The sequence below is a fragment of the Cebidichthys violaceus genome, unplaced genomic scaffold, assembly GCF_023349555.1.
Source record: "Cebidichthys violaceus isolate CVI_PGR_0920_01 unplaced genomic scaffold, fCebVio1.0.p SCAF_27, whole genome shotgun sequence".
Lineage (NCBI taxonomy): Eukaryota > Metazoa > Chordata > Actinopteri > Perciformes > Stichaeidae > Cebidichthys > Cebidichthys violaceus.
This window is the reverse complement of record NW_027176450.1, coordinates 4,650,548-4,678,441: the sequence shown is the minus strand read 5'-3', so window position 1 is coordinate 4,678,441 and position 27,894 is coordinate 4,650,548. Positions and strand designations below refer to the sequence as shown.

At 45.6% G+C, this 27,894-nt stretch overlaps 1 protein-coding gene across 3 annotated transcripts in view; it reads left to right on the top strand.

Annotated features, from left to right (window-relative positions):
- The first annotated feature begins 564 nt into the window (after positions 1-564).
- The window catches only part of robo3 (roundabout, axon guidance receptor, homolog 3 (Drosophila)), a 78,411-nt gene continuing 51,081 nt past the window's right edge, over positions 565-27,894 (top strand). For all 3 annotated transcript variants that reach the window (XM_068721177.1, XM_068721175.1, XM_068721178.1), the window contains exons 1-2: positions 565-1,128; positions 13,382-13,708. In XM_068721177.1, coding sequence (XP_068577278.1) covers positions 1,065-1,128; positions 13,382-13,708 — 391 coding nt within the window. In that variant the 5' untranslated portion in view covers positions 565-1,064. The remainder of the gene's footprint in view (positions 1,129-13,381; positions 13,709-27,894) is intronic.

Sequence of the window (27,894 nt, the reverse complement as noted above, 5' to 3'; positions counted from 1 at the left end):
ATTAGTACGCATCTGTAGGCTTCCTGAATTCAGTGAGATATAATTCTTATTTTATTGTAAACATGTTTTATGTATGTAGTCTTTAATTAAGATGACAGACCAGTTTTGGTGTTTCGAGTGTGCTGGCCCTTTAAGAGATTGGATAGTGAAGCTACACAGAATTAAACCAGAACAAACCGGAAGCGTTGTGAATGTCCCTTCAACATAATACCACAATAGGCGATAACATGGAGACATCAAATGAGCACGTGTAGGACCACAAAACTGGAATCATTAAGTTGATAAAAAAAAACATTCCCAATGAGTGTCGAGTGTCTGTAAATTAATAATATAGATTGTATATCATCTATCTATGTGCTTAATTACAAAGGGTCTGTTTTTGGAGTGATGAAGACTGTGATAGTGTTTTCATTTATTTACCACAGATTGAGTTTATTTATGGAAATTGGTACAAAGTCGTTAAAGCGTCGCAACGCGTTAGAAAATCGTAGCTTTATTTTGAAAACGGGACCGGAAACTACATCTCCTACTGCATGGCACTTTACTCCCGTGTTTTGGGCTCCGGGAGCGTGCGGTGCTGTGATGGGGCCGTAGTAACTCATTCCTCGTAGCGGAACAGGGGGAGAGTAACAGAGACGAGGAGAAGAAGTAGAGCTGTGTGTTCAACAAAGTTCACAGTGTTTCCTCTCAGCGCGAGGACTTCACGCACGTTGAGACTCACTCACCGTCAGCTCGTTGTGAGGGTTTGTCCTGCTGGCGTTAAGACGGGACCGACCGACCGACCGGGCGCTGCCTGCCACTCACAGCCGCCTCTCCTCTCATCACCCGCGGCTCGCTTTTCACGGACCATCCGCCGGGTTTCACACGTGTTTTTTGGAGCAGTCAAAACAGAAGTTCCTATGCTTAAACCGGCAGTTTAATTGTACAGCGGCCGAGATGCTGCCTGTGGAGTTTGACGCTGTGTCCATCCCTTAGCCTGGAAGTCATCCGCGCGTCTCTTTGGATATATTACCACCGCTGCTGGAGGACCGACCTCATCTACCTATGAATCACCTGAGTGTATAATGGAGTACCGCCACACTTCGGTTCCGCTACTGGTTTTATGTGCACTCACAACTTTGGCATATGGTGAGTTGAACATGGCATGGCTGGTTGTTTTGGGGTTGTGTTTGCACAGATGGGCTCATGCTCCATATCAGTGGCTCCATGGGTCTCACTGACTCCCAGCGCTCTGAAGCGGGTCCCACAGCAAACAGATAAATCAGAAGAAATGAATTTCACTCGTAATTGTACTCGTGCAAAGTTACTATTCCATGCCCCCATGTCCTTGCATTAATGTCTGGAAGCCTTACATGTCAGTATGAGTGAGTAATAATCCCCCCGGATGATGTCATTTAAAAGGCCACTTAAACCAGCGGACAGCAGAGTGGCCCATGTGCAAGCTGCACTGTGCGTCTTGCCCAAGGGACCGCGGATTCGCACCAGCATCTGCTCCCCACAGACATGTGCCCGTGTGTCATGTTCTGCAGCCTGCTCATTCATCTCTATTATTAGGCCCATTAGGTGAAGACGTATCCTCGGCGCACAGTGCAACAGTGGAACAGAATTCAGCGTGATTGAGCCAGTTTCCGCTTTGCTGCTGCAGGCTACTGGAAGTGAGCAAGGCAGGGTGGGGGGTTTGATTCCCCCTCCGTGGACGGCGATGCTAAGAAATGCATGATTTATCTTTTCCTCTTACTGTGATGGATAACAGCCTTGGCCAGATGCTGCGTTTTGAATGTGAAACTCATCTTCTATACTTCCATCTGATCGTTGTGTTGTGTAGATCTGGATACAGATGTAGTATCCCTACATACACAAGGCCAAAAGCAAGCAGCATATGAGCCTTGTTGTTTAATTGCTTCTTTTTAATTCAGCTCCTCTCGCACTGAACTATGGGGAGAAAGCTACCCTCTGCTACCTGTAGCCCGGCTTAATCGAGACTGGATGCTGGATGCTGGATCCCCCATCAATCACAGATGCACGACTGGTAGTTTGTGACCAGCAGGCCCTCCTACGCGCCTCACTGTTCGCTGCTCTACACAGAAACACCACCCGTCTGTGACGCACTAAAGCATTTCTCTTCCACTCAAGTGGGATGTTGTAGTCTTGACAGCGTGGTGTCGTCGAGCCTGGACCCACTGCTGAGACTCCCCTCTCTTTTTTACAAGGCTGTAAACATCGACTATGAACCCAGAGCATCTGAACTCAGCATCTGTGAAAGTGCTCCTTCAGTGACTCCAGATGCTCCTCTGGGACTACACAGGCTGCATTAAAGCGTCTTATTTTCACTTGAGCAAAAAACACACAGTGACTCTTAAGAAAAAGCCTTTGTGTCACATTTAGAGCCACTTAGATTTAAAGGGTGGGGGGGGGCTTCAGATCAGTGGCAGCGGGGAGATGTCTGCGATAAGAGCTTTATTTAAGAGTCTCTCCTTTTGGTATCTGAAGGGCCCGGAGCCAGAGTCTCATATCAGGGCCCTGGTCTTCAGACTGTTTGCTCAGTAAGGTGACACTGGAGTGAGCCCCGCTTATTGTCAGTCATCTCTGTCACTGTCAGTCAACGCAGCGTCTCCGTCAGCTCCTCCTCAAAGTCATACAGCTGGGGGGGGGGGGGGGGGGGGGACCGCTGCCTTGTTGTCTCCTGACTGTCCCCCCAAGCGAACCGGTGAACTGGATCAAGTAGCCCTGCGAAACCACACAGTGTGATCACGGTCTGAGCGTACGACTGGTTTCCTTCAGGGAGGGGCTGACATAGCACAATTAACAAGACGTCCCATTGTTCAAAGGCCTTTCTCTGGTCTGCTGGCGGTTTTTCACTTAAGACATGCTGTCGTCCACAGTGAGGAACAGTGGAGGAGGTTGTAGCTGTGATTTAATCTGTGACATTGCAGTATGCTCTCTTTAAACATGGCATACATGTGTCACGTCTTTTATCCTAAAGAACCAAATAGTTAAAAATTATTTAATTTCTCTAACTCATAAATCGGCACAATGATCGTTTCCTTTTTGTTTTGAGATTTCTGCCTCAAAGCCGGTACATTGAGATTGAATAGACTTTAGTTTGAGATAAATAAAGTCAACAGCAGCATCACGGTCCCTGTTGCTCTGGATAATCAAAGACTCCACTGCCAGCAGGTTCAATTATTCACCAAGCTTTATGCTCCTCTCTGAAATGCCACAAAGAAGCAAAAAAACTGCTCATTATAATATCATTTCCCATGAACGTCTTCACACTGCCAGGTTTGTTTTCGATGTCAGAAATCCTCACGTTTGAGAGCTGGAATCTGGAAATATTATCTTTGATAAGTCGAAACCTGGACAGATTAAACCAAAACGATATGCATGGCTGGATATCACAGAAAAGTGTCAGTGTCTGAGATTAATATCCAGTTGGTTTGAATACTTATTCATTTGATCTTAACAAGCACCGCTTGCATTATTAGTGGCTATTAAAGAGTTTTCCAGCCTGAACTCCTGTGCTTTAAGTGACTAAAAGGGACAACAATGTATCAAATCGCTCCAGTATTTAGGGAGAATGTTGCTGACGCTGCAAAGCACTCCTTCCACGCAACTCCTCTCTGTCCATGTCCGCCCAGCAGAAGTGCTGCTTTTTGCCCCTGACGGGCACAGACTGTCATCATACGTGTTTGACCTTATCATGGACCAACAAAGACTTTGGCCTGGTCTTGTTTGGGATTGCGTCACGTGACCTGTTGCTGGACTTTGTTGTGTCGAAGGACAGACATTTTTTATTGAAAGTTTTTCAATATCGTGTGTGTGAATGAATGTGAATATTTAGCTGATATTCACAACGTGGGTGCGACGCGAGTTTAAAGAACGAGACTCGAGTGTGACTCGGGTAGAGACAATGATAAACAGATCGGATCAAGTTGAAGGTAAATAATAGTTTATTTCTCTGTAGGGTTCTTTCCATAATGTTGTCACTTATAATAACAATCTGAGCCTGCCAGTGGCAAAAAGCAGCACTTATAGAGGTATATACTGACGGAGAGGATTGGCCCCGAGCAGCTGCCGTCTGCAGCGTTCTCTGCATCAGTAACTCCAGAACACGGGAGAATAAAAGATACCATCGCTACCTTCTCTCTCCTCTGGTCATTACCACATTGGAACATACATTCTGCTCAGGTTCTATTGGCACATTGACAACATGTCTGACAGGGACAGCTCTGTAGTCTCTTTCTAACAACTAACACACTCCCTGCACCTTCCCCCTCCCCCACCCGCCTGCCCATCTGTTTGTTACAGATCAATTAGCCTGTCGATAGCTCAGCAAGCTTTTTGGTTTGATGCACGACAAGTGAGCGGCATCTCTTGGAAATCATCGCGGTACGAGTGAGTCTTCGTTTTCTCAGACTGAACAGCAACACTCTAAACCTCCTCTTCCTGTCATCACAGAATCAGCAGCACTAATCACGCGCTGGAACTGACGTTTGAAGCTTAGTTTGACTTTTTCTACCCACAATTTGCTAAATTTAGAGCTGAGTGATCAAAAAGCTTGGGTTGAGCTGTGTTTTTGGTTCATGCTTGTCACTGAGCAGCCACTCATTATGTATCCCCATGATAATAGAATTTCACAGGCCCAAATATTCATTATGCAACAGCTCGACGACGCCTCGTGGTGCATTATTAACAAGTCATTTGTGCGTTGGACTGTAGCAAAATGCAGAAAAACATCACTTTCTCTTTGCGAATGTAACTGCAATGCTCAGATATCTAGACTGCACACTCCCGCCACAGAGGGCCAAAGTAAACACGCCGTGGGTCGCCAGAGACTCTCCACCGGCCATCAAAGGGAAGGGGAATAAACTGAGCAGGGACTCTATTTAGCAGCGAGCGCTGACAGGACAAGTCAGCCAGTCCCTCTCCTTAAAGGTCTGCAGGGCGACTGCCCAAGGGGCCCGACACAATGCCGTCTGAGCGGCCCACCTCAGGCTGCAGACAGATGGATGGCCCCCAGACAATAGTTCCAGTGGTTCTAGGAGGGCGGACCCCTCTGTCGCCGGTCACACTGCTGAAATAAACCGACCCTCTGACCGCGATGAAGTGTCTCAGCGATGCCGTGTCGAGGCGCCGTAAACACAGCGGGATAACTGGACCATGCAGGTGGCATAGGTTGTTGTTTTTGTGTTCCACGCAAAGAATCCCAGCTCTAGTCGCTTTGTCGTCCGAGTGGAGACGCTTCCCTCGCTGTCGCTGGCTCACGATTAAAGTGATTTGACGTCCACATCGAACACTGACGGCAGCGGTCTGCCAACCTCGTCTCCAGAGAGGCCGCTTCCTCCCTGTGTGCTATTTCTTTTTTCAACTGCATTGTGTGGCACAATGAACAACAAGTATACCCCATGCCGCCCTAACAACCTCCACCAAGAAGGTAGGGCTGCCTGTGCGTCGCCTGATTCGCTGAATCCAACCGGTGTGAAGCTGGAGCGCTTTGACCCTGCTCGTCATATTTTGCCTCTTGGGCAGAAGCCTTTTGCGAAGTATCTCGACGCTGACGGTTCAGGCGTGGTTAACCTTGTGAAACAGTTGGCGTAGCACCACACAGTTGACTGTTTGGAGGTAGTTCAGTGAATGAAGAGTGAGGGGGACGTCTCCCCTCCCGATTATTTAATGTTGGGCTTCAGAACAGACGGCGACGGCTCTCTCTGAAAAGTGACAGCTGCTGGAGACCTGTTATTTTGTGATGGGAGTGTTGATACGCGACGAGTGACTCGGCTACTTGTCCTCTGTAGCGGCAGTTTGATGATTGACGGTCTTGCGTGATGTCCTGAAGGGAAATCGCTTATTAAAGAAATGGGACTTAGGCGACGAGGCAATTAGAGTCCTCTACTTGTTATCTCTTAAGTGCAGCTCAGTGATAGGCAGCTGGGTTTGAATCCTTAAACTTCCCCCTATTACATCAGTTTCTCCACTTTAATTAGACTATGCACCCAATGTTCCTCCAAATCCCTTCGACAGGGTGTGTGAGGGTAGCGTTTCTCAATTTTTATCTTTCACTGTAACGTTATCACACTCTTAAATATGAGGGATCTCTCACCCCTACAGTCACACAGTTCATCTGATTCATATTACCATGTCGTTATGTAGTCTCCTCACAGTGCCAACAGTCCATCATCTTAACAAATGATCAGTGAAACTTTATATTTTGTAACTTTTAGAAGTGGTTTCAATGCCGGCCTGCAAAGACGCCTGGATCCTCCTCACAAGACTTCACACGGTTCCTTTTGGGTTTTTGTTCAAATTAGAAACATATTTTAACGGTTCCTCGGTTGTTGTTCTTCTGAGTTGTGGACTCAGGAAGTCCCTGTCTCGAGCCTTTCCTCCCTGCTCAGACGGATAGGAGCAGATAGCAGCCTGTGTGTGTGTGTGTGTGTGTGTGTGTGTGTGTGTGTGTGTGTGTGTGTGTGTGTGTGTGTGTGTGTGTGTGTGTGTGTGTGTAGGCGGTCACAGATCTAATAGCAGCTAATCTTGAGATATGCTGCTGTGGGACAGGAAGCCACTGGCATTCCCCCACAGCTGTATTAGGCCACCCGCAACCATGAAGTCCATCCTCCCTGAAGTGAGGGAGAGAGCACATACACTGCTCAACCTCAAATGGACTGATGATTAGTGGGAATAAATCACGCAGTCCTCAGCATACAGCCGTGTCTTGTCCATCTTAATGTTTTTCTTCCGTTTGCTCCCTGGTGAACGTCTCTACAGCCAGATATGTCCTCGTCTCCTTCCTCTTGTCTTTTCTTGCTCTCATCACACAGAACACTCGCAGCAAAACAGAGCGAACGGGGAGTCTAGTCGCCACATGCAGTCGCTGCTCTGCCGTTTCTTCAAAGCCCTGTCCAAAAGAAAAATCAATGCTTGTTGCTGGTGGGCCGCTGGAACATAGACTGACAACTCTCAGCAGGATGTGTGATAACGTGAAGGATGCTGGTCTGGTTGTATTTATATGCTTTTTTGAGAAGTTGCATTCAAAGTGTCTGAATGCTAAAATATGAGAATAGTTTAGTCAAACCATCCTCTGCATCATCAAAGTTAATCAACTCCCAAGCCTCTCAGCCAGAAGTAACTGTCAGGCTGAGATGTCTGCCCGGTTGCTCTCTCTTTACAGCAAGCTGAAAGTCAACATCCAGCCAGAACTGATTTCAGCTGGTCCGCCGGCATGAGGGGCCACGCTCAGAGGGAGCATGAAGCAGAGTTGTTAGTGGAAAAGGGCATTTCTTTGGAGTCGCAGTGGGAGTTTGGGTCTCTTTGCTCTCAATTTCCACAACCCCCTCTTCTAAAGGCAGGGCAAAAAAAAGCAGTGCCAGCCCCTACTCATGAATCTGTTCATGACCCCAAGAGAGACACGATAAAAACACCCAATTTCTTTTTTGCAAAGTTGACCCTGCCCATTTAGAAGCTTAGCATCAACACAGGCTCAATTAAGAAGATCGTCTCTTTATGGCTGGCGCTCTGCATTCTCATGCGAGTGCCTCATTTTGTTGTCCCCACAGGGTCAAAGAGTGGGAGGCTGCAGAGAAAGCTCCAGCATGCCTCCCTCACTGCTGCCAATTTAACTATGAATTCACATTTGCAAATCAATTCCTGTGGCTGTGGTGGAGATCGAGAGGAGGAGGAGGAGGAGGAGGAGGAGGAGGAGGAGGCAACAAAGCTGTAAAAACAACATATTCTGTGAGAGGGAAGCCAGCCCGCTAAAAAGAATTGCAGATGAGGGGGAGATGGGAATGGGAAAGTTGTTGAGTTGTCTTTGATCGTCATCTCACGCCCTCCCCTCCTCCCGCGTCCGTTCTTTCAACATGATGAAGCTCGGTCTGCTCACCAGGTTTATTGTACTGGACGTTCAGCTTAAGAAGACTTTTCTTTGCCATTAACAGTCATGTCTTTTTTAAAGCAGAATTGGGTGGGAGGGTGGTTATCTGGAGTGCAGTGTGAGGGTTAGCTCAGCTTAGCCTTAATTTGAGTTGCTAAGCCAGAGCATGGCTTAATCTTTCTTTTTTACCATAACTCACCACAGAGTGATAAGTATTCAGATTTATTTTGTGCAGAGTGAAAGGCGTTTGTCACCCGGCCCCTGTGGAAGACGCTCCATCCGTGCTTCATGTCCTTTTGGCTGCAGAGCTGTAGTGGACAGAGTGCGAGGTGACACGTGCGCCTTTCCGTGAGCCGGGGGTGTTAGCTCGGGGGTGATTAGCACACTGGACCTTCGGCAGGGAAACGGTTGGTGTGAGGTTGTTTTTGTTGACCGCAAGATCGAGTCATTATCTGAGCATTATGCCATCTGTGTTCAGGGAACGGTGTCTCTGAACTGCAGTCTGGGGACGAGCGTATTGACATCCAGAGCTGTGGAGGTGCAGCGGTTTAACGGCACACAAAGCACACGACTTATCAAGTGAAATGACTTTTCACAGCGCTCCAGATTCCAAATCAGAAGATCTGCACAAGGAACCATCCTCCGACTCACTCACAGCTTTTTTTTATATTAAATTCTCTGTCTTTTCCTTTTTTTAATGGTAAACTGTCGACAGCAGCACCTTTCTAATCGCATGCTCGGAGCAAGTTGACAGTCTCTCATTTGACCTGTGACTTGTTAGCGGGGAATTATTTCACCATAATTGGAGCGGAATTGCTTTCATGCCAGGAGAGGCTGCATTATCATCACAGTAACTTTTAATGCAAGGCTTATGAAAATAGAAAAAAGAGATTTCAGTTTCACTGTGTTGTTCTGGTGTTTCTGCCTTTTCCAGAGGAAGTAAATCTGCTTAGTGATGAAAGCCCACTTGTGTGTTGTGGTGAGATGAAGCTGGGGGGGGGGGGGTAATCCACTGTAGATCTTTGGCAGTGGTCCTCTGTTTTAGATTCATATCAGCATGACACAACCGAGCCTCTTGTTCTTGTCCCCAGATGAGAAAAAGTTCTGCCTCAGCACTTTGCCATATCCTCCATTATGGAGAGGACATTGCAGCAGGAGTTTGTGCTCCCCGCGGTACTTTTCTTCACATTTTCTTCTTATTTGTTTTTGTGCACTATTTCTCCGTCACCCTCTCATACTGTAGTCTCTCCTCCACCCCAAGTTCAAATCACTTAGGAGTTGTTTGACAGTGATTCCACGTGAGCCTTTTGAGTCAGCTTGGACACACGAAGCAAGGGCCCGTTGTTTTCCATTGGTGTGAATGGGTCACCCATAGCCATTTATCTAGGCTTGGATATGGGCTATAGCATATGATCTCTTATTCATTTCATATTCATCATACTATTCACTGAGCCTTTTTGACCTGTGTGGAAGACTTTTCAGACATTAATGTGTCACCCTTTGTCAAAGGCCAGATAATGCGTCTTCATAAGTATCAATGACTGACAGCTCTCAGATACAAGGCTGCATGGGAATCACACATCTCTTTAGACAGTAAGTCATCTTATCTCCACGCACCTTTCTTGTCAAACACACTCTTACAGTCTGGACTACAGCATCCCTGTGGTTTCATTAGCTCACGTCCTGCTGTACTACACCACAGCCAGGAGCTAATAGGTCCTCAGAGGGTCCAGACATTCCTATTAGGCACCCTGCTCCAGACAGCCAGTCGTACTCTTCAGACTCCAGCTGTCCATTTTACCCAATTTGAGTTCCTCTTTTCCAGCCCTGGCCTCATCCGTTACACACATCTATACGCTCACTGTGAGCTCTGTAGCTAGGAAATACCACCCCGCTTACAAATTCAAATGTCCTTGAGTTGTGTGGCGGCGCAGTCGGTCTCTATCAACATACAGATCTGTACGATGTCATACTAATGTACGGCCTGCAGCCGCACAAAAGAAGCGTGTGCAAAGATTGCTATCAAGACAGCGATATCGGTGTAGATTCAGAAGATGTCTCGTCATCTTTGGAGAATAACTGGGAGATAATTTCATCAAGTCTGAGTTCACGTGGACGATAGAGCTGGTGTTCAGTGGTTTCCACCTTCTCGTCATGATATTCAGCTCAGTCAACATGGTGGTCTGTTCTTCTTTAAAAGCCTTCGCTTTACATTTCATTTCCACATGGCTTGTTCCAACCAGCTTGGCCTGTAAAATTCATGAGTCAGCTATTAAAGGCTCTGCCCCCCCCCCCCCCCCAAAAGCTATTAGATGGAATGTCTGTACCTACGAACGTAAATGTATAAATGTATCGCATGAAACCTTTGATCTGGTAGCCCTGCATTATAGAGCTCCATAGAAACAGACATGTATTAGGCCCAGATAACATTAGACTTTCATGGATCTTCCAGATGTTCATCCGTGAGGACTCAGCCACCATCAACATTTACCACTTTCAACCGCAACCACTTAGTACAGAGGGCCAGCTGCTTTCACTCTGCCAAACATGACAAGGATTTCTGTTTGATCCTGATATGTTGACACAGATTTGACGACGTAAAAATGATTTTATGAGCATATATTATATATACAGATTATTTAATTAATCCAAAAAATAAATTGCACTGTTACAGCTGTCACACCACACATAAGAATCACAAAATAACATGAGGAATCTCAAAGAAATGAGAAATAAAGTTAAACATAGTAAAACTAAAAAGTAGGACTGTACTGTAATTCTGAATGTATTCAGTAATATTCTTGACATGATTAGTGCAAGTATCGTACATGTTAGCTCTACATGTATCTATATGTATTTGTATTAACTGTCAAAAGCACGTCAGTGATGAGATAGTATCTGTTCTCTATAACTGTGATCGTCAGCAAATGTGGTATGGTTACTAGAAAGAAAGTAGTTGGTGAATCCAGTTCAGTTCAAATTTATTTACTGGTTTAGAAACAATTTCACTGCCATTCAGCTTATGCCAGCTATGAACTCAAGACAATATACTGTACATTTCCAGGTTTAAAAAGAAAACGACAAAAAAAGAACATTGTGTATTTCCCCTGTTAACGGCAGTGAAATAAAACCCTAAAAGGTATATCTGATCCTTTCTGCTGTGAGCCTGGATGTCAGACATAAACCCAGCTGCAATTTAAAACTAGATGCAACTTCAAAGCATCAACAGCATTTGCTCCTTTTTCAGAGCGATCTATGTCTGTGTGGTGAATGTAATTGCGTTGAGAGCAGGGCCATCAGACGGTACTCTATGTTCCCATCAGAGACAACAACTTCAGCCGAGTTCTTAATCCCCCAAAACCTCACCGAGGATTTGTCACTTTGAGGGCAGGAATTTTGACTGCTTTTCTTATCAGGTGTTATCAGGAAGCACTGAACCTTTGAACCCCTTCTCATTCATGCACCTGTGGGAAGAACCGTTATGACCATCTCTCTTGATGTTGGACCTGATTACGCTGTTATACCTGTGCTCTAGCCACATTCTCAGCTACCTTCCCATAGGAGAGGAAGAACACAGGAAATGAGTTTCTACCTTGAGGACCTCCTGGAGGTTTGAGAGTTACCCAAACTGCAATAGGCTCCTTCTTCTTTCTCTGCTGTTCAATTCCTATTTAATGGAACAAAAGTAAGGGGGAACCTGCCCATCTCATTGAGATATGAGGTTTGCGTGCAGCTTCTTGTATTACCATACAAACTTTGCATTGGGGGGCTTCATGAAATGGGGCTACTTGCTGGATTTCATGTACCTGTTAGCAATGGGTCTGTCTGAAACACCTGAACTCAATTAGAGTTACAACACTCCTAAACGCTGAACAAAGCCATTCATGTTTTCTGTCTTCCTGTTATCTGCTCAACCGTTCCTGCCAATCTCCTGCTGTGAATATTCTGAAAACACAAATTTGCTTAATATGCCGCTATATGGCACAGCTAAAGCACGCAACACTGTGACAGTTAAAAATGTCTTTAGTTTAAAAATGGTATTAAAATCCCCTGCAACAATCATCACTGGAACAAAACCTGGTTATTAAAAAAAACAACTGGCAAGACGCACCTCCTGTTGCCATTCTTTCATATGCCCTCCAGGGTGAAGTTCCACTTGTGCCTCATGGTGCTTCAGTTTGTGTCATTGGTTTTCATACATAATTGTACCGCCAACATGTTGTCATTCAAATTGGAGGAGGAAAAGGAAAGAGAGGCAGAAGAAAAAAAGCAATTTCAAAGCTTGCAAAATAAAAAACAACCCCTGTGGGAACTACCTCGTCTGTCTGCTTCTGTCTCTGTCTTCATTTCTTTCTTTCAATCAGACTTCCAATGGAAAGCTGGAGAGTCTACAGACTCTGACCAGTATATATTCTATTGATAAGTAACTTAGAGAAACACAGTGCTTTACATACACTGCCTGGCCAAAAAAAAAAACGCCACCAAAAAAAAAAGTTACACACTCTAATATTTCGTTGGACCGCCTTTAGCTTTGATTACGGCACGCATTCGCTGTGGCATTGTTTCGATAAGCTTCTGCAATGTCACAAGATTTATTTCCATCCAGTGTTGCATTAATTTCTCACCAAGATCTTGTATTGATGATGGTAGAGTCTGACCGCTGCGCAAAGCCTTCTCCAGCACATCCCAAAGATTCTCAATGGGGTTAAGGTCTGGACTCTGTGGTGGCCAATCCATGTGTGAAAATGATGTCTCATGCTCCCTGAACCACGCTTTCACAATTTGAGCCCGATGAATCCTGGCATTGTCATCTTGGAATATGCCCGTGCCATCAGGGAAGAAAAAAATCCATTGATGGAATAACCTGGTTATTCAGTATATTCAGGTAGTCAGCTGACCTCATTCTTTGAGCACATACTGTTGCTGAACCTAGACCTGACCAACTGCAGCAACCCCAGATCACAGCACTGCCCCCACAGGCTTGTACAGTAGGCACTAGGCATGATGATCCAGGTGGCGACTTTTTTTTTGGCCAGGCAGTGTATGATGCTATTAAATAGAAAACACCAGTTTAAATGTCCTAAGTATAGCGAGTTGGATCTATATGTTTGATATCTGAATATTTCCATGAGCTCGTGATCAGCACAGTTCTCCCATGTTTACGTCTCTCCTGCTTCCACTCCACCACTCTTCCTACACTAGCGCAGCTACACTCTTCCCATCCGACGCCTGTGAACAATCTAAATGTATTATCTTGTCACATGTGCTCTTTAACTACCCTTAACAACTCTCAATAACACAGACTGTTCATTTTGGGGCTTTCTTCTCAATCTGTTGTCTGTTGTGTAATCTTTAAAACACCATATGGTTCTGGTTTGGAGATGTGTTTGCTGTAATTATACCCCAAATTCCTTTCCTGTTGTCCTGTTGCTGACACATGCATATTCCAAATGTTTCCTATGATGGACTCAAACTTAACCCTTCCTCTTTCCTCTGTCGTTTTACCTCCAGGGTCCCGACCCAGGTTGGAGGATGCGCCTCCCCGGATTGTAGAGCACCCATCTGATCTGATCGTTTCCAAGGGTGAGCCGGCCACCCTCAACTGTAAGGCAGAGGGCCGGCCGACTCCGATGGTGGAATGGTACAAAGACGGCGAGCGCGTTGAGACGGATCGAGAGGACCCTCGGTCCCACCGGATGCTCTTACCCAGCGGCTCCCTCTTCTTCCTGCGGATCGTACACGGCAGGCGAAGCAAACCCGACGAAGGTGTCTACGTGTGCGTGGCGCGCAACTACCTGGGCGAGGCGGTCAGTCGCAATGCGTCGCTGGAGGTGGCGAGTAAGTCTTTCATGTTTTGCTCTTCCGGCTTGAGGGCATGTGTACTGGAACATCTATCTTTGTGAGGACCAATTGGAGTTTTAGACCTAGAGATTTTCGACTTGCCCTTCGGAACAGAGTTGATGGGTAGTGGTTGAAATCTTCCCCTATGAAATGGGACAACCCTGCGAGACCCTGATATGTCGTCAGTAGTTTTTGTTGGTTTATTAGGGAAACAGACGAGACGAACCCGCTCTTGACAGAAAACCCGGCCCAAGGAGAGGTAACAACTTCACTGCTGGACTTAAGTTAAATTTTGTCCATTTAGCGCCATCAACGGGGGGAAATGCAGCATGGAAATATGTTGAATGCAGGACATTCCTGCACAAATCAGCCTTAAAACAAGATTACCAAGCTCTTTTAAACCCTTATTAAACCCTTATTAAAATACTTATTTTCACAACACTCGCATATGAATAACCTCCGTTTGGAGGGCCATATAGCCCTACCGCTTCACCCTAGCCCTCCATCACAACAGGGACACCCCTATGTGTGGATGAGCTAATTGGAGCAGGGCTAGATAGTAGTTGCAATGGTTGTACTGAGATTGCGCCTTGGTTGTGATGGTTAAAGTTAGGAAAAGGGAATGTCAGTGTGTGTCCTCACAAAGATCGAAGTACAGCGTGTGTGTGTGTGTGTGTGTGTGTGTGTGTGTGTGTGTGTGTGTGTGTGTGTGTGTGTGTGTGTGAGTGTGTGTGTGTGGCTGTGTTTGAACCAAAAGACAGAAATGGAATGCTGCTCCGTGCTAATGCAGGGCCGACACATGGGAAGTGAACGCAAGGACAGAGGACATGTGATGCTACGAGGACATTGTAGAGGAAATGTAGAGCTGGAGAAAACATCAATGCAACACAAGTCTGTGTATAGGCGAGGGAGGAGAGGTGCTTGTCCACATATCAGGTGTCAAACATCATGTCATGCATCATGTAGCTCTGGTAATAACAAACACATGAAATCACAGATAGTTTCACGAGTAATATTGTTGGCTGCGGATACAGAAGCGGAGGCGGCTTCAAAGGGCTCTCTGGGCTCTTATCATCGCTGTTTCTCGGCCGAGTTAACTCAAGACGCCACCCCTGACCTTGGTGTCAGATCTCCTGGCAGCTTGCACCCCCCCCGCCACCGTCCTCGTCCTCCTCTCCGGCCATCAACATTGCATCCTATCTCCTCCTGCCCCAGAGAGCCTGGCCTCTGTCGTGTTGCGACGGGGCCTGTTAATGTAGATGGATGACAGCTCGCTCCTGTGAAGAGATAACAGTTGTCGCCACTGGACAGGAAAGCTAAAAAAAGGCCACTGGAAGTTGTCAGCTTCTCTCCAGCAGATGATACTCCCTTAAAATACGACAAAGTAGTTAGTCTCTATTCTACCAACACCTTGGGATTCTCTCTCTCTCTCTCTCTCTCTCTCTCTCTCTCTCTCTCTCTCTCTCTCTCTATAACAAGGCTGGTTGTGATCAGTGGCACTTGAGTGGAATGCAGATAAGGCCAATTCCCCATTACTTTTAGTTAGACTATTATAATGAAGTATAACTTTGTTTTGACAGCAGCAGCATGTCATTTCAATAATGCAAATAAAGTAGAGGACTGTAATGTTTTTTTTAAAGTGGACTATAAACGAAGTGCTGCTGAATGACTTCTGTAATGGACGATCATTATGTTGATGTTGTCAGCCCGGTTCCAAACTTAAGAGCGTCTTCTGTACTGTGACTGTTCCCCAGTGAAACGGAATATTTGAACGGTGTACACTTCCAAGAGGGATTTAAACCACATTCTTCACATTTCATTGGACTGGTACTGGACCTGTAACAGGACCTGTAATGACAGCAGGCTGGTAAACCATGAAGTATAGTCCCAATAAAGGTGCACTTGAGTCCTTGCTTATCTTCTAAGCAGCATGCTTTTTGCTGCTTGTACAGGAACGCCAGTCAATATCTAAACATGTTCTCAACCCTTCACTCCAACCTCTTCCTTTATCATCCTCCCTTTAAAAGAGAAACCAGCTCAGGAATTACTCATCGCACTAACACAAACCAGATAAAAGCAGCTGAAAATGAACTCCGTTCCCCTTTAAAGTAAATCTGTGAAACTCTAGCCTCCTGTCAAACACCTCACGGCCGGGCATCATATTTTCCTGAAAGGCTCCAGCCCCTAACTTAATAATGAGGCCGAATTTCCCCTGACTGCCTCTACAGGAAAAAAAAAAGATTCATTCTCCATCCTCCATCTTTGAAGTGTGTTTCTCACTTTCTTTTCTAAAATCAGCACCAAGACCTCACTTTCACCTCGCTCTGTTTAGATAGCAGCGTCAGGCGCTGTGGGTGATATACGTCACATAGAAACTGAGCAGGTAGACGAGGCGGAGGTGTTGTGAAACACTTTCCACACAGAGCTGGTGGTTGGCTGTTAGTTTAGAAATTTGATATGCAGTATGAGCTTTCTATGAGCAGAGTCAATATTGTAGCCCGATTGTGTTCATTTAATTGTGGGAACCCCAATTCGTGATGGCGAATAATTTCCGATTAATTGTGCAGCCCTAACCAATGCTAGAACGTTCTCACTCCCCCATGAATAACCCCTGATGTGTTGCTGTGCCCAGTGGGCCGACACAGACTCAGACGAGGCTCTGTGGGTTTGTTATGCATCTTTCAGTCTGCAAGGTATCCAGCTTTCCTTCCTGATGCTGTGGTCCTTTTGGAAGTGACATTCAGACACATGCACAGGGACACAACTTGGCGCTATTGGCAGTTGTTCTGACAGATAGCGCTCCCTAAGTCATGGTGGTAGAGGCACAACTGCAAGTGTGTGTTTGACTCGTCCTCCAGAGTGTGAGTCTGCCAGCACAACCACGCAAACCTACAAACCTCACTTTTGGAGCATCGCCTCTAGAGAGAGAGAGAGAGAGAGAGAGAGAGAGAGAGAGAGAGAGAAGAAGAGGTTACACAGAACAAAGCAGAGCCAGTGCCAGCTCCCAATCCCCCCCAGAGATAATGCCACGGGCACATAAGCCCGCCTGGAGCTGCCAGGGGGCTCAGCGAGGCACCAGAGAAGGCGCAAGATGGCACTTTGTGGCACGGTGTCACTTGGAAGCACCGGGGGCAAACGGAGAGGGAGAAGCGTTGTGTATTGGTGTGTATATTTGGTATCGGGGTGGAAGCCAACACAGTGGGAAGGGTGGAAGGTTTCGGGAGGTTTAACCCCTCACAGTCCATCTGCTGCAGGCTGAGAGGCAGGCAGGGCTGAGGAAGGCCACTGAGCCATGTGGACGAACTGGCAGGAAGTGCTGACAAACAAACCTGACTGGAGTGTTTGTCTTGAAGTGGTTTATTTCACAACGTGTGTTAATCTCTCTGTGCATGTACCAAGGGGCTGAGGACTAACGATCTCCTTTAAAGCATAGAGCTCTAACTGCAGACAGCCTGTCGAGACGTTTCCATGTAGAATTGAAGCAGCAGTTGATAAGCGAGTCCTTAGAAGTGACTCCATCGCCTTAGCTGTAGTTCTGAAAGTGCACAAAGTTGTGAATTTCAGCTTTAAAATGATACGTCACCCGGAATCTGTCCTTTTGAAGATCAAACACCCTGTGCAGGCTTAAAAGGTGGCTGTAAAAAACATGTAACAGATTCCTCATTGAGGAGAACTTCTGCTGTAGTCACCCTGTATCTCAATAGGGAGGAAGTGTCAAACAGCAACTTATGCTCACACTCCTCACATCCCACCTGTCATCAGAGTGTGGGCACAGGTTCTGTACCTTGGCCAATGGGAAATCTTGACCAGTTGGTGGTGCTAGATAAAAACTAAAAACTAGAATTCATCCTCTAATGACTGTAGGGACGTTTCACTCCAGAGCTTAACCGAGTGTGCAAGAGCATCATCTGCATGCCAAATGACCTCTTTCCCAACCATTGGCAGTTCAGCGGTTACTTTGATTGATTTTTTTCCCACCTACATTTCGTGAAGACCTGTCCTGCTCTGCCTCTGGTACTTGCTGCCCTCTTGGCCAAAGATCGCCAAAAGATCTGTAATTTGATCAAAACTTTGATGCGGTAATTCAACTTAATATTAGCCCTCGTGCTGATTAAGAAGATCATTTAAAAACGTCACCCTGGACTAGACCAACATGACCAACATCAGTATGGCGAGACCTTTGCCACTACTGCTAAAAATAGTCCAATTCTTCCAAAAAGACAAGTTCATTTAAGAATGATGCACATACTAATTGTATTTTGGGAATAATTTGACGGGTCGACATCATACCAAGGTTTTGAATTTTTGAATTATTATAAATGATGAACACAACTACTTATGGAAGCTGATTGTCTTTCAGTAGAAAGGATAGATCTCTTTGTATGTTAATACTGTCTGAACATAAACTGTTCAGACATAAAGAAGGCACACAGTGAAGTTGTTTAAAATAATGCTTGCTGTCACTAGCTGACGAATAGTCTCTATTTTGGTTAAAAACACTCATTAGTACCACACCCCACACAACAGTGCACGTGTGGAGTTTGTTTAATGATCTTGTGATAATAACTTTAGTTCTACTTTGGACAACAGACGTCTAAAGCAACGTCATACCGATGGCGCTGATGGAGTTCTCCCGTCCTCTCTTGAGGCAGCAGGTTCCAGTCCGACCCAGGCACACCTGAGACCCCACAAGGTTCTCTAGAACTTCTCTTACGTCAGAAGGTCACACTGTCCTTTTATAGCACAGACGACTGGCGGTAACTCTGCAGGCTTTAATATATATTACATTCATTCTGAATGCTTTGCAGGTTTTATAGATTCTCCCACTAGAAGTGTGTGCACACCATTTATCCTCTACAATTAGGCACTCAATAACTCATCAGAGATGGTTCCGCTTACATCTGTAACAGTTCCCACTTGTTGTTAATGACGTGTTTGCTGAAGGGCTTTGTGCATGACTTTTTTCAAGCTTCAGTGGGTGAAGCTTAACCTTGCATACGACCTATTCTCTAACCCTAACCCATTTCTTTCAAACAAACATTGTTGAAGATGAAGAGCAATACAAATGTGTCACAATTGTAGGATCAAAAGAATGATTAAGTCCTACAATACATGTGCTGTGAGTGTAGCTGTCATCCAGCAGATCTTTGCTGAGCCTTTCCTTCCAGAATGTGTGTTTTCTGCAGCCCAATCCTCTCCCATTTCACGCATTAAAAGAGATTCTTTGATCCTGAAAATGCGGGCCTGCAAAGTTCTGCGCCAGGAGCAGAGGCCAATTCATGTCAGATGCATAAAAGTCAGTCAGCCACAATAGAACTAACGGGCCAGACACCCCTGGGTGGGGATTTGACATTCAGAGCGAGTGTTTTATACCTCTGACGTTTTTATTATTCCTGCTCCGGCTCCACTGCCTGGCTTTATGGCTCATGAATATTCACGCTAACAGGGGAGGGGAAGAGGTGCTGGGGGGGGTGGAGTAAGAGGCATTTCAAGTGACTGGGGCACAATGCCCCCGAGAACAACCCCCACCCCACCCCACCCCCCTTTTCTTTGCAAAGGCCGTTAGGAGGTCGAGCCTCGTGGAATTTGGGGAATAAAAAGGTGAAGAAGCGATGACATCGTCCTCAGCCCTCCTGTGAAGTTGCTCTTGTGGGTGTGCACGACCTTAAGTCTTTCTCACCCGTTGTAACCCTAGACGCCAGTGTGGGAGAAACAGCTGAGCAGCACTGTCACCACTCGGTCCTCCTTTCCCTTTCTGTCTCCTTCACACACACACACACACACACACACACACACACACACACACACACACACACCTGTCACACTGAGCCCCATGTGCACGAAAATGGATTTCAGGGTTTTATGGATTTGAAAATGGGGAAAGGATTTTGTGGGTTGGGGGGCAGTTTGGTGTTTGGTATGAGAGAAGTGTGGGCTGGTCGGCTCCGATAAAAAAGATAAAGTAAACCCCCACCAGTCCCTCCCTCCCTCCCTGTGCTGTCCGTGCCCTCTGTCCCTGTTATTAACCCCGGCAGTGTGGAGCCATATGGGCTGTGATTGGAGCTCGGCGGTGCATGTGGTCAGACACAGTGGAGCGCAGTCACGCTGATCTGTACATCTATACGCACCGTACCTGCAGGCTGCAGGCTAAGTGAGCACTGACCTGCTGTTAGCTTCTGTAGACACCTGTTACTGGGTGAATACTGGAGGATGTCAGTGCTCTTCTTACCAGCAGGTACATGTTTTTTTTAATAAAGTCCTCCTAATCCCATGCCACGTTTAAAAGATGCTTTTGTTGAAATACAGCTTTCACCCTCAAGATAAAATGCCTCTTTTCCTATTAACCTAAACTATATATTGTATTTCTTCTAACCTGCTCTCAGTGAGCTGCTTGTAGCTGTTGGGCTGCTTTGAATGAGCTTATTTGAACTGCTTAGCAGTGACCTCTCAGTCACTGTTGACCTGTACTGCAACCCAACATTTAAACTGAATCTTCAGTGTGATCAGCACATATAATCTTTTCTTGTTCTTCTTCTATAAGCAGTCCATTGTAGATGGCTTTAATGAGTAGTGCTCACATTTTTCATCCTATTCGCCCAACTCTATGAATTAGCAGGTAAGGAAAGCGCTCTTATTGAAGATTCATCCCCTCATCTGTGCATTTAACAACATTAGAATCATTGCTGCTAACATTGATTCAAACATATTTTAGGTTTGGCACCAGTAAGTGGTGTATGAGTACACATCCAGCCGTCCCTACATCCACAGGAGCATGGCGATGTTTCCCCAGCTGTCCGAAGCACTTTGCCCATTCAGACCCATTTGTCAAGACAGCCACTGTCAAGTCCTGTTTCAGTTACCTCCTGCACTCGTCTGCTTTATAACAGCCGAGACGTCCTCGTGCTTCACCGTGTCCACGTGTGGATCGGTTAGTGTGGATAAGATACAGTAACACCATCTCCTCTCACGCACTGAATTCTTGGTTGTCGGTTGCTCGATGATGCGTCCGTCTATCTGTGTGAAGCTCCGAGGTGTGTTCATGCTTCACTAATGGGATTGCAGGTCCCAGGCTCGTGTAGGACAGAGCCAGTGGCAGTTTTGTTCTTATAAACGAGGCCTATTTGCAGGCCTCAGCTCGAATAAAGATAAGAAATACCTAATTAAGTGTATAATTAAATAAAAAAATTTAAAAATTTAAAAAATTAAAACTTTTTTTTTAATATATTTTTGAGATGTGAAAAATCATGGAACTATCAGTATACATGTTACAGGTTAACATAAGATAAGGATGGAACACAGCACAACTTGGAAAATTCAAAAGCTCGCTCTGGAAAAACAGCAATTTCAGGATATTGTTTTTTGGAAAGTATGGAAATCCAAGATTTTAAATATTCCCAGCTCTTATAACAACTGATAAAGGCTCTCTATACACAGTTATACATAGATACAGTGAAACATTTATAAAATATAGAGTATATAAAATTAAAAAAATGATTAAATATTCCAATATTTGAATAAAAAAATATTTTTTAAATTCAAAAACACTCTATATCACTTCTATGTATCACTCCTGATGTTCAATGAATCAAAAGACAGAAGATTGGACCTTTTTTGAGTGTTTTAAGCTCTTTCTAAGCCCTTTTTAGTTGTTTAGTTTGTGGTCACATACTGCTTCAGATTCAGCCCACTCTCTCTGCTTAGGGCTGTATCTCAGCCCCCCTTTCTCCGATTTTCACCATTGAGACATCCTTCGAAGGATGTGAGCCAATAGAATTGCCTGGAATTGAAAGCTAGATGATTGACAGCACTATTAGCCAATAAAGCTCAAAAACGTCCCATCTGATGGCAGATCTGAAATCTAACTTGCTGAGCTTCCAACCCTCCCAAGAAGCCGAGGAGTGTCGGAGAGACACGAATCGAACGGATTCACACGGAGCACATGCAGCTGGACATACCAAGCAGTGGAAGTACGGAGATATTTCATTTTTTCGCTGAGATTCGACCAAAAGTGAGTACAATATTCGATGAAAGCTGTGTGACTTTTTGTGTTCGAAGCTGAATATCTCTGCGATAGTTTACCGGAGAGAGAAATGGAAATTATGTCCGTAATCTCCGTCAGGCGGACATGCTTTTTCATGCTGCATGTTCGTAGGTAGCACGTTGCTAACGGAGTGTAGCAGCTGTTTTCTCCGGTCTTTTCCAGTCATATCGAGTATGATTTATGATATTTTGTTATTTGTTTGCTTGGCTGATGGGAGATGTGTTTGTCTCATGTAGAAGTGACCTAGTTCATGTTGTTCCCAGGACGCTGAGGTTTCTGCAGAACTATAACATCATTATATTCGTTCTTCGTGGGTTCTCTGCCAGTTACTTTTAACACAAAACTCTCTAAGTTTTTATGTACTCTGCGTCCAAATGGGGGACCCTCGGGTTTATAAGGTTTTAAACGAAGGAGATCAGATGGCCGGAGTGAGGCCACAGGCCTCTGGCTTAACCCCCCGCCCCACACCCCCCCGTATGATCCGGCCGTCTGCCGGTCATTGAGCCAGACCCACCAGCCAAACCCTCCTCCAGAGGATAGCCATGAATTAATTAGACCATACTAAAGGCGAGTGAGACCAGTGTGTGTGTGTGTGTGTGTGTGTGTGTGTGTGTGTGTGTGTGTGTGTGTGTCTCATAAAGGGTCAGTAGGACAAAAGCAGAAGGATGAGGGGTTGGGGTGGGGGTGGTGGAGGATGAGGCGTTGACAACAGGTGGTGTGAGGAAGAGCTTTAACCACCTCCCCCCTTTAACGACAGTGCAGCACAGGGGCCACGGGGGCCGTGGAGAACAATAAAGGCCCCTTGCTCCAACCGTTGGGACTCACCAGTACCTCTGTACTAAATGGCCCCCCTCATTGGTCCTTTCCTGGGGTTCTTCCCATGTGCTGTCTTGTGTGAATGTGTATTCATATTTCTGTACAGCAACATTTTAAGTCAAGTGAACTATGGATGCACCATGCATTTCAGAAGCGACAGTTATTACCCCTACTTGTTGGAATTTATTGTTCAACATGATCCCATTTTCATATTTTATGGACAATAAAACTCAAAGAATGGAAACAATAACTATTTTTTATATCCACACCATGAATATTTAATGTATTTTTGTATGCTGTTTTTTTCTGAAGTATCTTGATTAAATCTGTAATTAATGGGGAGTCATTAGTCATGGTCTTACAGAATGCAAATGACCCCGTTAGGGCTCACTGAGGCCAACAATAGCCCTCTGGCAAAATTACACAAGGGGCTGAGTGGTTGTGGAGTGTTTGCCTCGGGGTACAGATTATTAAGAGGAAGACATGCAAACCAGGAAGTCCAGTTGGAAGCCTTATCAGATGCAAAGACAATGTGCTGCAGTTTATTTGGCTCTTGGGCAGCGTTGGAACTGAAAATGATCACATCAGCGCTTATTTGCATAGGAGCAAAAGTGGAACCAGGATAAACCTTTTTCCCAGACTGCTTTGCATTTTTGAGCCAGAGCCCTCTGCAGCAGCACCCCCGCTGCACCACTGTAGCGTCCTCATTGAAATTAATGAGGAGCCTGTGTTTTTTAATGTATTGCTAATGTCGGCCTGAATGCGCCCGTAGGGGGCATCGTGATGAAAGGCAGCCAGTAAGGCATCAGTAGAGAAAGTAGAACAAAAGGCAACAGTAGTGTGAGGAGATGCAACATGGAAATAGACTGAACTGACACAAATAACACACACCACAGCAGAGGCAAACGGCAGACGGTTGAGCAGAAAGAAATTCATCCAGAAGCAGGATACATCTGGGGAGTTCCAGGCGTCATAATGATGGACAGGCCATCACAATCAATACAAGGTTCAAACGAATCAGTCAAAAGCAATCAGAGCATCGACACAGAGCGGATAAAAGAGGGAGGACATGAGAGAGAAGGAGCTGGTGGTCAGTTGTTACCGAGCAGGACAATCAGAGTAAGAGTTGAATCACCAAAATGGAGCCTTCTAAGAATCACAACGGCCTTTACCAGACGAGACGTTGTCTTTGCACAGCAAGTTGTAGGTATTGAAGCAATCAGTGGAGTTATTGGGGAAATCATTGCGTTTATTGAACCACAGATTGGAGTTATTATGAGCTCCTTTCAAAGGACAGCTCAGTGTACAGTAGCTGCATGTAGTTGTGGGACAATCCAGCGTAATTATTTGTGTCCACTTATTCTGGCAATTGGAAAACTTCATTAGACGACCAATTCCAATTGGTGGGACTCATTCTGACTAATGATGACTAATTCTAGGTTTTGCTATCTTATATTAATTATTGGACAATTTATTCTGGTGGTTGGATGAGTCATTCTAAGTTGGAAACTATATTTTGGTAATTTGTCAATTCATTGTGCTGTCATCAGGCTAACTCACTCCAGGAACTGACTAGTCAAAAAAAAAATTGGACTTGAGCACACACTGTGGTGTACGACTTAATTTTATGAAGGATATGGTTTCTATCAAGAGACGTTTGTTTTTATACCATTATGTTTTGGGCATTTTATACCTTCCTGCGATTGTGATAGTGGGGAGAGTCAGGAAACATGGGGAAAGATAGCAGCAAGTAGCAAGAATCTTGCATCTGCACCTATGTGGTAGCCTAACCATCGGGTCGCCACATCGAGAGACATTTTAAGCAATATTTTCAACTCTGATGCAGCATCTCGTAAGCACTTGGTGGAAAATTAATATTTGAGTGGTAGAAAATATCAGTCTATTCCAAATCACTGGTGGTGAATGTTAAATTAGCATTATGTAAATCGGGATGGTTCCCTTTCTGCATATGAATAAGGCTTATGCTCTTCCCTTGTATGTAGCAGACTACAGTTTGCTACAATTATGTGAAGAGCATCTTCCTGAGCAGTGACGGCATGTTTAACTCTAGATTGCCTAATCTCTAATGTCCTTGATGGATGTGCTTTCAGTATATACCTTAATGTATCTTTGTTGTCTCACCTTTCCAATTCCCTGACCATTTCAAAGGCAGTCTCTTGCCTAGAACTATCCTTTGGAACTTTACTATCGACAGAAGCGTTCACCCTCGAGCAGTTGGTATGGACAAAGTAATTCTGGTCGCCGGCTCTTTGTGGTGTAAAAGTTATTCCAGGGGGATTTAGGTATATTTGACCTGTCTGCAAATAGTAAATACGAGGGCAAACAGCTGTGGAAAATGCTTATTGATTTCCACTCGCGTGTATTTGTTCAAGATTAATTTCTCCTTAAGACGCGCCCCCGACTCTGAGTTATAAAAGGTCAGCGAATGGGGGCTTAAGTCATTCAAGTGGAGCTAAATGGATTTCTGCTCCAAGATCCATCTGTTTTCGGAGTTTGTTGACAGGGTGAAAATTGGAACTGTTGCTCTTCCCTACCCCCAGTCGTAACCCCCCCCCCTCCTGCTTTTCAGTGCAGGGGTTTGACCAGCACGGCACCCCAGCAGGGTAAAAAGTGTGCTGGGCACGAGGCAGGATACAAGGCCTGGCCATCTGCTGCAGCTATGTGAACACGTCTGTGATCGTTTGACAGGGAGAAGTGCGGCATTGGTCGGGCTTGGGCCATGAGTTGCGTTAGCAGACAGGGACAGGTGTGTGTGTGTGTGTGTGTGTGTGTGTGTGTGTGTGTGTGTGTGTGTGTGTGTGTGTGTGTGTGTGAGAGAGGGTGTGGGGGAAGGGGGGGGGGGGTCATCTGACACGAGCAGACTGGCTCTCCTCCAACAGGAAGACGTTGATGTCAGCCAGACAACTCACCTTCTTCACCTCTCAGGCACCTCACCGGCAGGGAAAGTGGACAGTGTCAGAGTGCAGCGTGCGTGTGTGTGTGTGTGTGTGTGTGTGTGTGTGTGTGTGTGTGTGTGTGTGTGTGTGTGTGTGTGTGTGTGTGTGTGTGTGTGTGTGTGTGTGTGTGTGTGTGTGTGCAAACAACAAGGGACGCTGCTGAAAAAATTGACAGGACTAACAAGTTGGTGAGACAGCATAGAGAACTGCTCACATACTTACAAGCGACTGTCAGGGTTCTCCTGCTCTGTATCTGGCTGTTTTTCCACCAATGAAAGAAGAAACTGTTATCAAGTCTAGCTGCATCATACTGTTTGATGTGATCCTACAATGGAGGGCTGCAGGAATGAGTCCTAAAACCTAGAAATGAGTCTTCAGGTTCCCTTGTCTTCAAAGTCGATGTTTTTTTTAATGTGTTTTTTCTCTACTTGTAAATTTGGTATAAAAAACGCTGAATGAGACTTTACTGAGATTTTACTCGTGTATTTCTCTCTACGGCGTTGTTACAAAGTATTGTCCAGGAAACAGTCACTACTCGCGGCCTCTTTTTCTCTGACAGCGCTTCATTGAACTGAATGAGGGGGCAGTGCTTTACGACCGGTGCTATAGTCGTTCTGAACACGGCCCAAATCACCCTGTTAAAGTTTCACCTCACATTGTTGGAGTGGAATTCTTGAAGGAGCTCATTGCCACAGTCCCACTACAGTGGTCAATGATGAATGGGTTGCCCTTGAGTGTTGTGGGTGATGGACCCATTGTCTTTCGGCACCTCTGTCCACCCCGTTCTCCTCGAGGTCGAGTTAAGGAGCGTCTCTGGGTGAACTACAGTAGCCTTGATTGGGCCGTAGGGTCGGCTGAGGGCGGGTTGGGGGGGTGACGGGGTAAAGGAGCAGGGCGGGCGATTTGCCTTACAATGGGCTCAGCAATTCTCAGTGACCCTTTTAGCCTGCTACCATAGGCTGCACGATGTCGGCCATTACTAGATTAAAGTAATCCTCTTTTCAGGGCCAGACAATTGCTTTATTAGCTGACCACACACAGGAGCCCGACCACCTCGGTAATGGTATTGTTGTCGGGGGGCCCTCGGGCTCCGGGGGTGGGTGTTATTGGTGGAGGGTGGGCCGAAGGGGGAGTGGAGGTCTGTCTCCGTCGTTGCAGCTCTCCTTAGCAATGCCATCGTTACTTCTCCTTGTTTAACCCGACGCACCCGCCATTTTTGTCTGTGAGGTTCTTTATTTTCACGGTGCGACACACACCACTTACAAATGTCCACACGGCCCCCTCCACACCCAGTATTCCCACACATTAGACATATTGCCTGAATTACAATCAGATTAAGTGCGGGTATGGATATGCATGTTTGCAAAGCCCCCTCCTCTTCCTCCAGCCTTCTTAGCATGCGGTCCAGATTTTTTTTTTCTCTGAAGCTCTCCCCTGGCTTGTTTTTGCCAACAGAAAATAAATCCCATCAAAATGCTGTTTCATCTCCTCTTTTCCTCAGTTTCTAAAGGCATGGTGCATTTCCAACTGAGCAAAAAAAATCCTTTCAAAATCCATTCCAGAATGTGTGTTTTTGCTGGCAGATTGTTCTTTGTCAAAAGGGCATAAGTTCTTTTTTACGAGCCTGTCAATCAGGCGCGTACGGCTTCACCTGATAATTTATTCAGCTGTATGAGGAGTGGGGAGCCACTCGAGCTGAATGAAGTATTGTCAAACAGTGTGAATGTTTCATGAATAACGGGGGTAATTTGAAGAGATGTGTCGTGGTTTTATCTTTACGCGGTAGTGTCCATGAGAGAGGCAAACACTCGCTCTTGTAACAGAGAGTTTTCATGGACTGAACCCATTCACCTTGACTGTACATCTTTCCCCCTTTAGAGGTTGTGAGCCTTCGCTTTTCTTCATCAGTTCCAATTAAGACACTAAAGAGAGGGAGAAATAAATCTGAAACACGGCTTTTTGATAATGTGATATTATTGATCCACGCCTCTCTCCTCGCTGCAGGAGGTCAGAAGGCGGGGTCGGCCGGAGTAGGAAACAAATGATTGCATTGCACCGAGGACGCTTGAGCAGGGTGGACGCTTGTGGCGCTAACCTGGCCTCTCTCACCACCAGTCTGCCCTGTGAGATCTTTTTACTCTCTTGGAGGAAAACCCCAAGCCACAGCGTTACTTTAATTCCCAGAGAATTACAGAGTCCATACTCTGCTGACTTTGGTCTGCAGGTTGTCAGGGGTCGGGGGAAGTCATGTGTAACCCATCAGGAATTGCAGAGATGAAACGCATAGATGAAAAAATTGGCAGAAAAAAAACACATGAACACACACACACACACACACACACACACACAGGGCCAACATGGCATGCCAG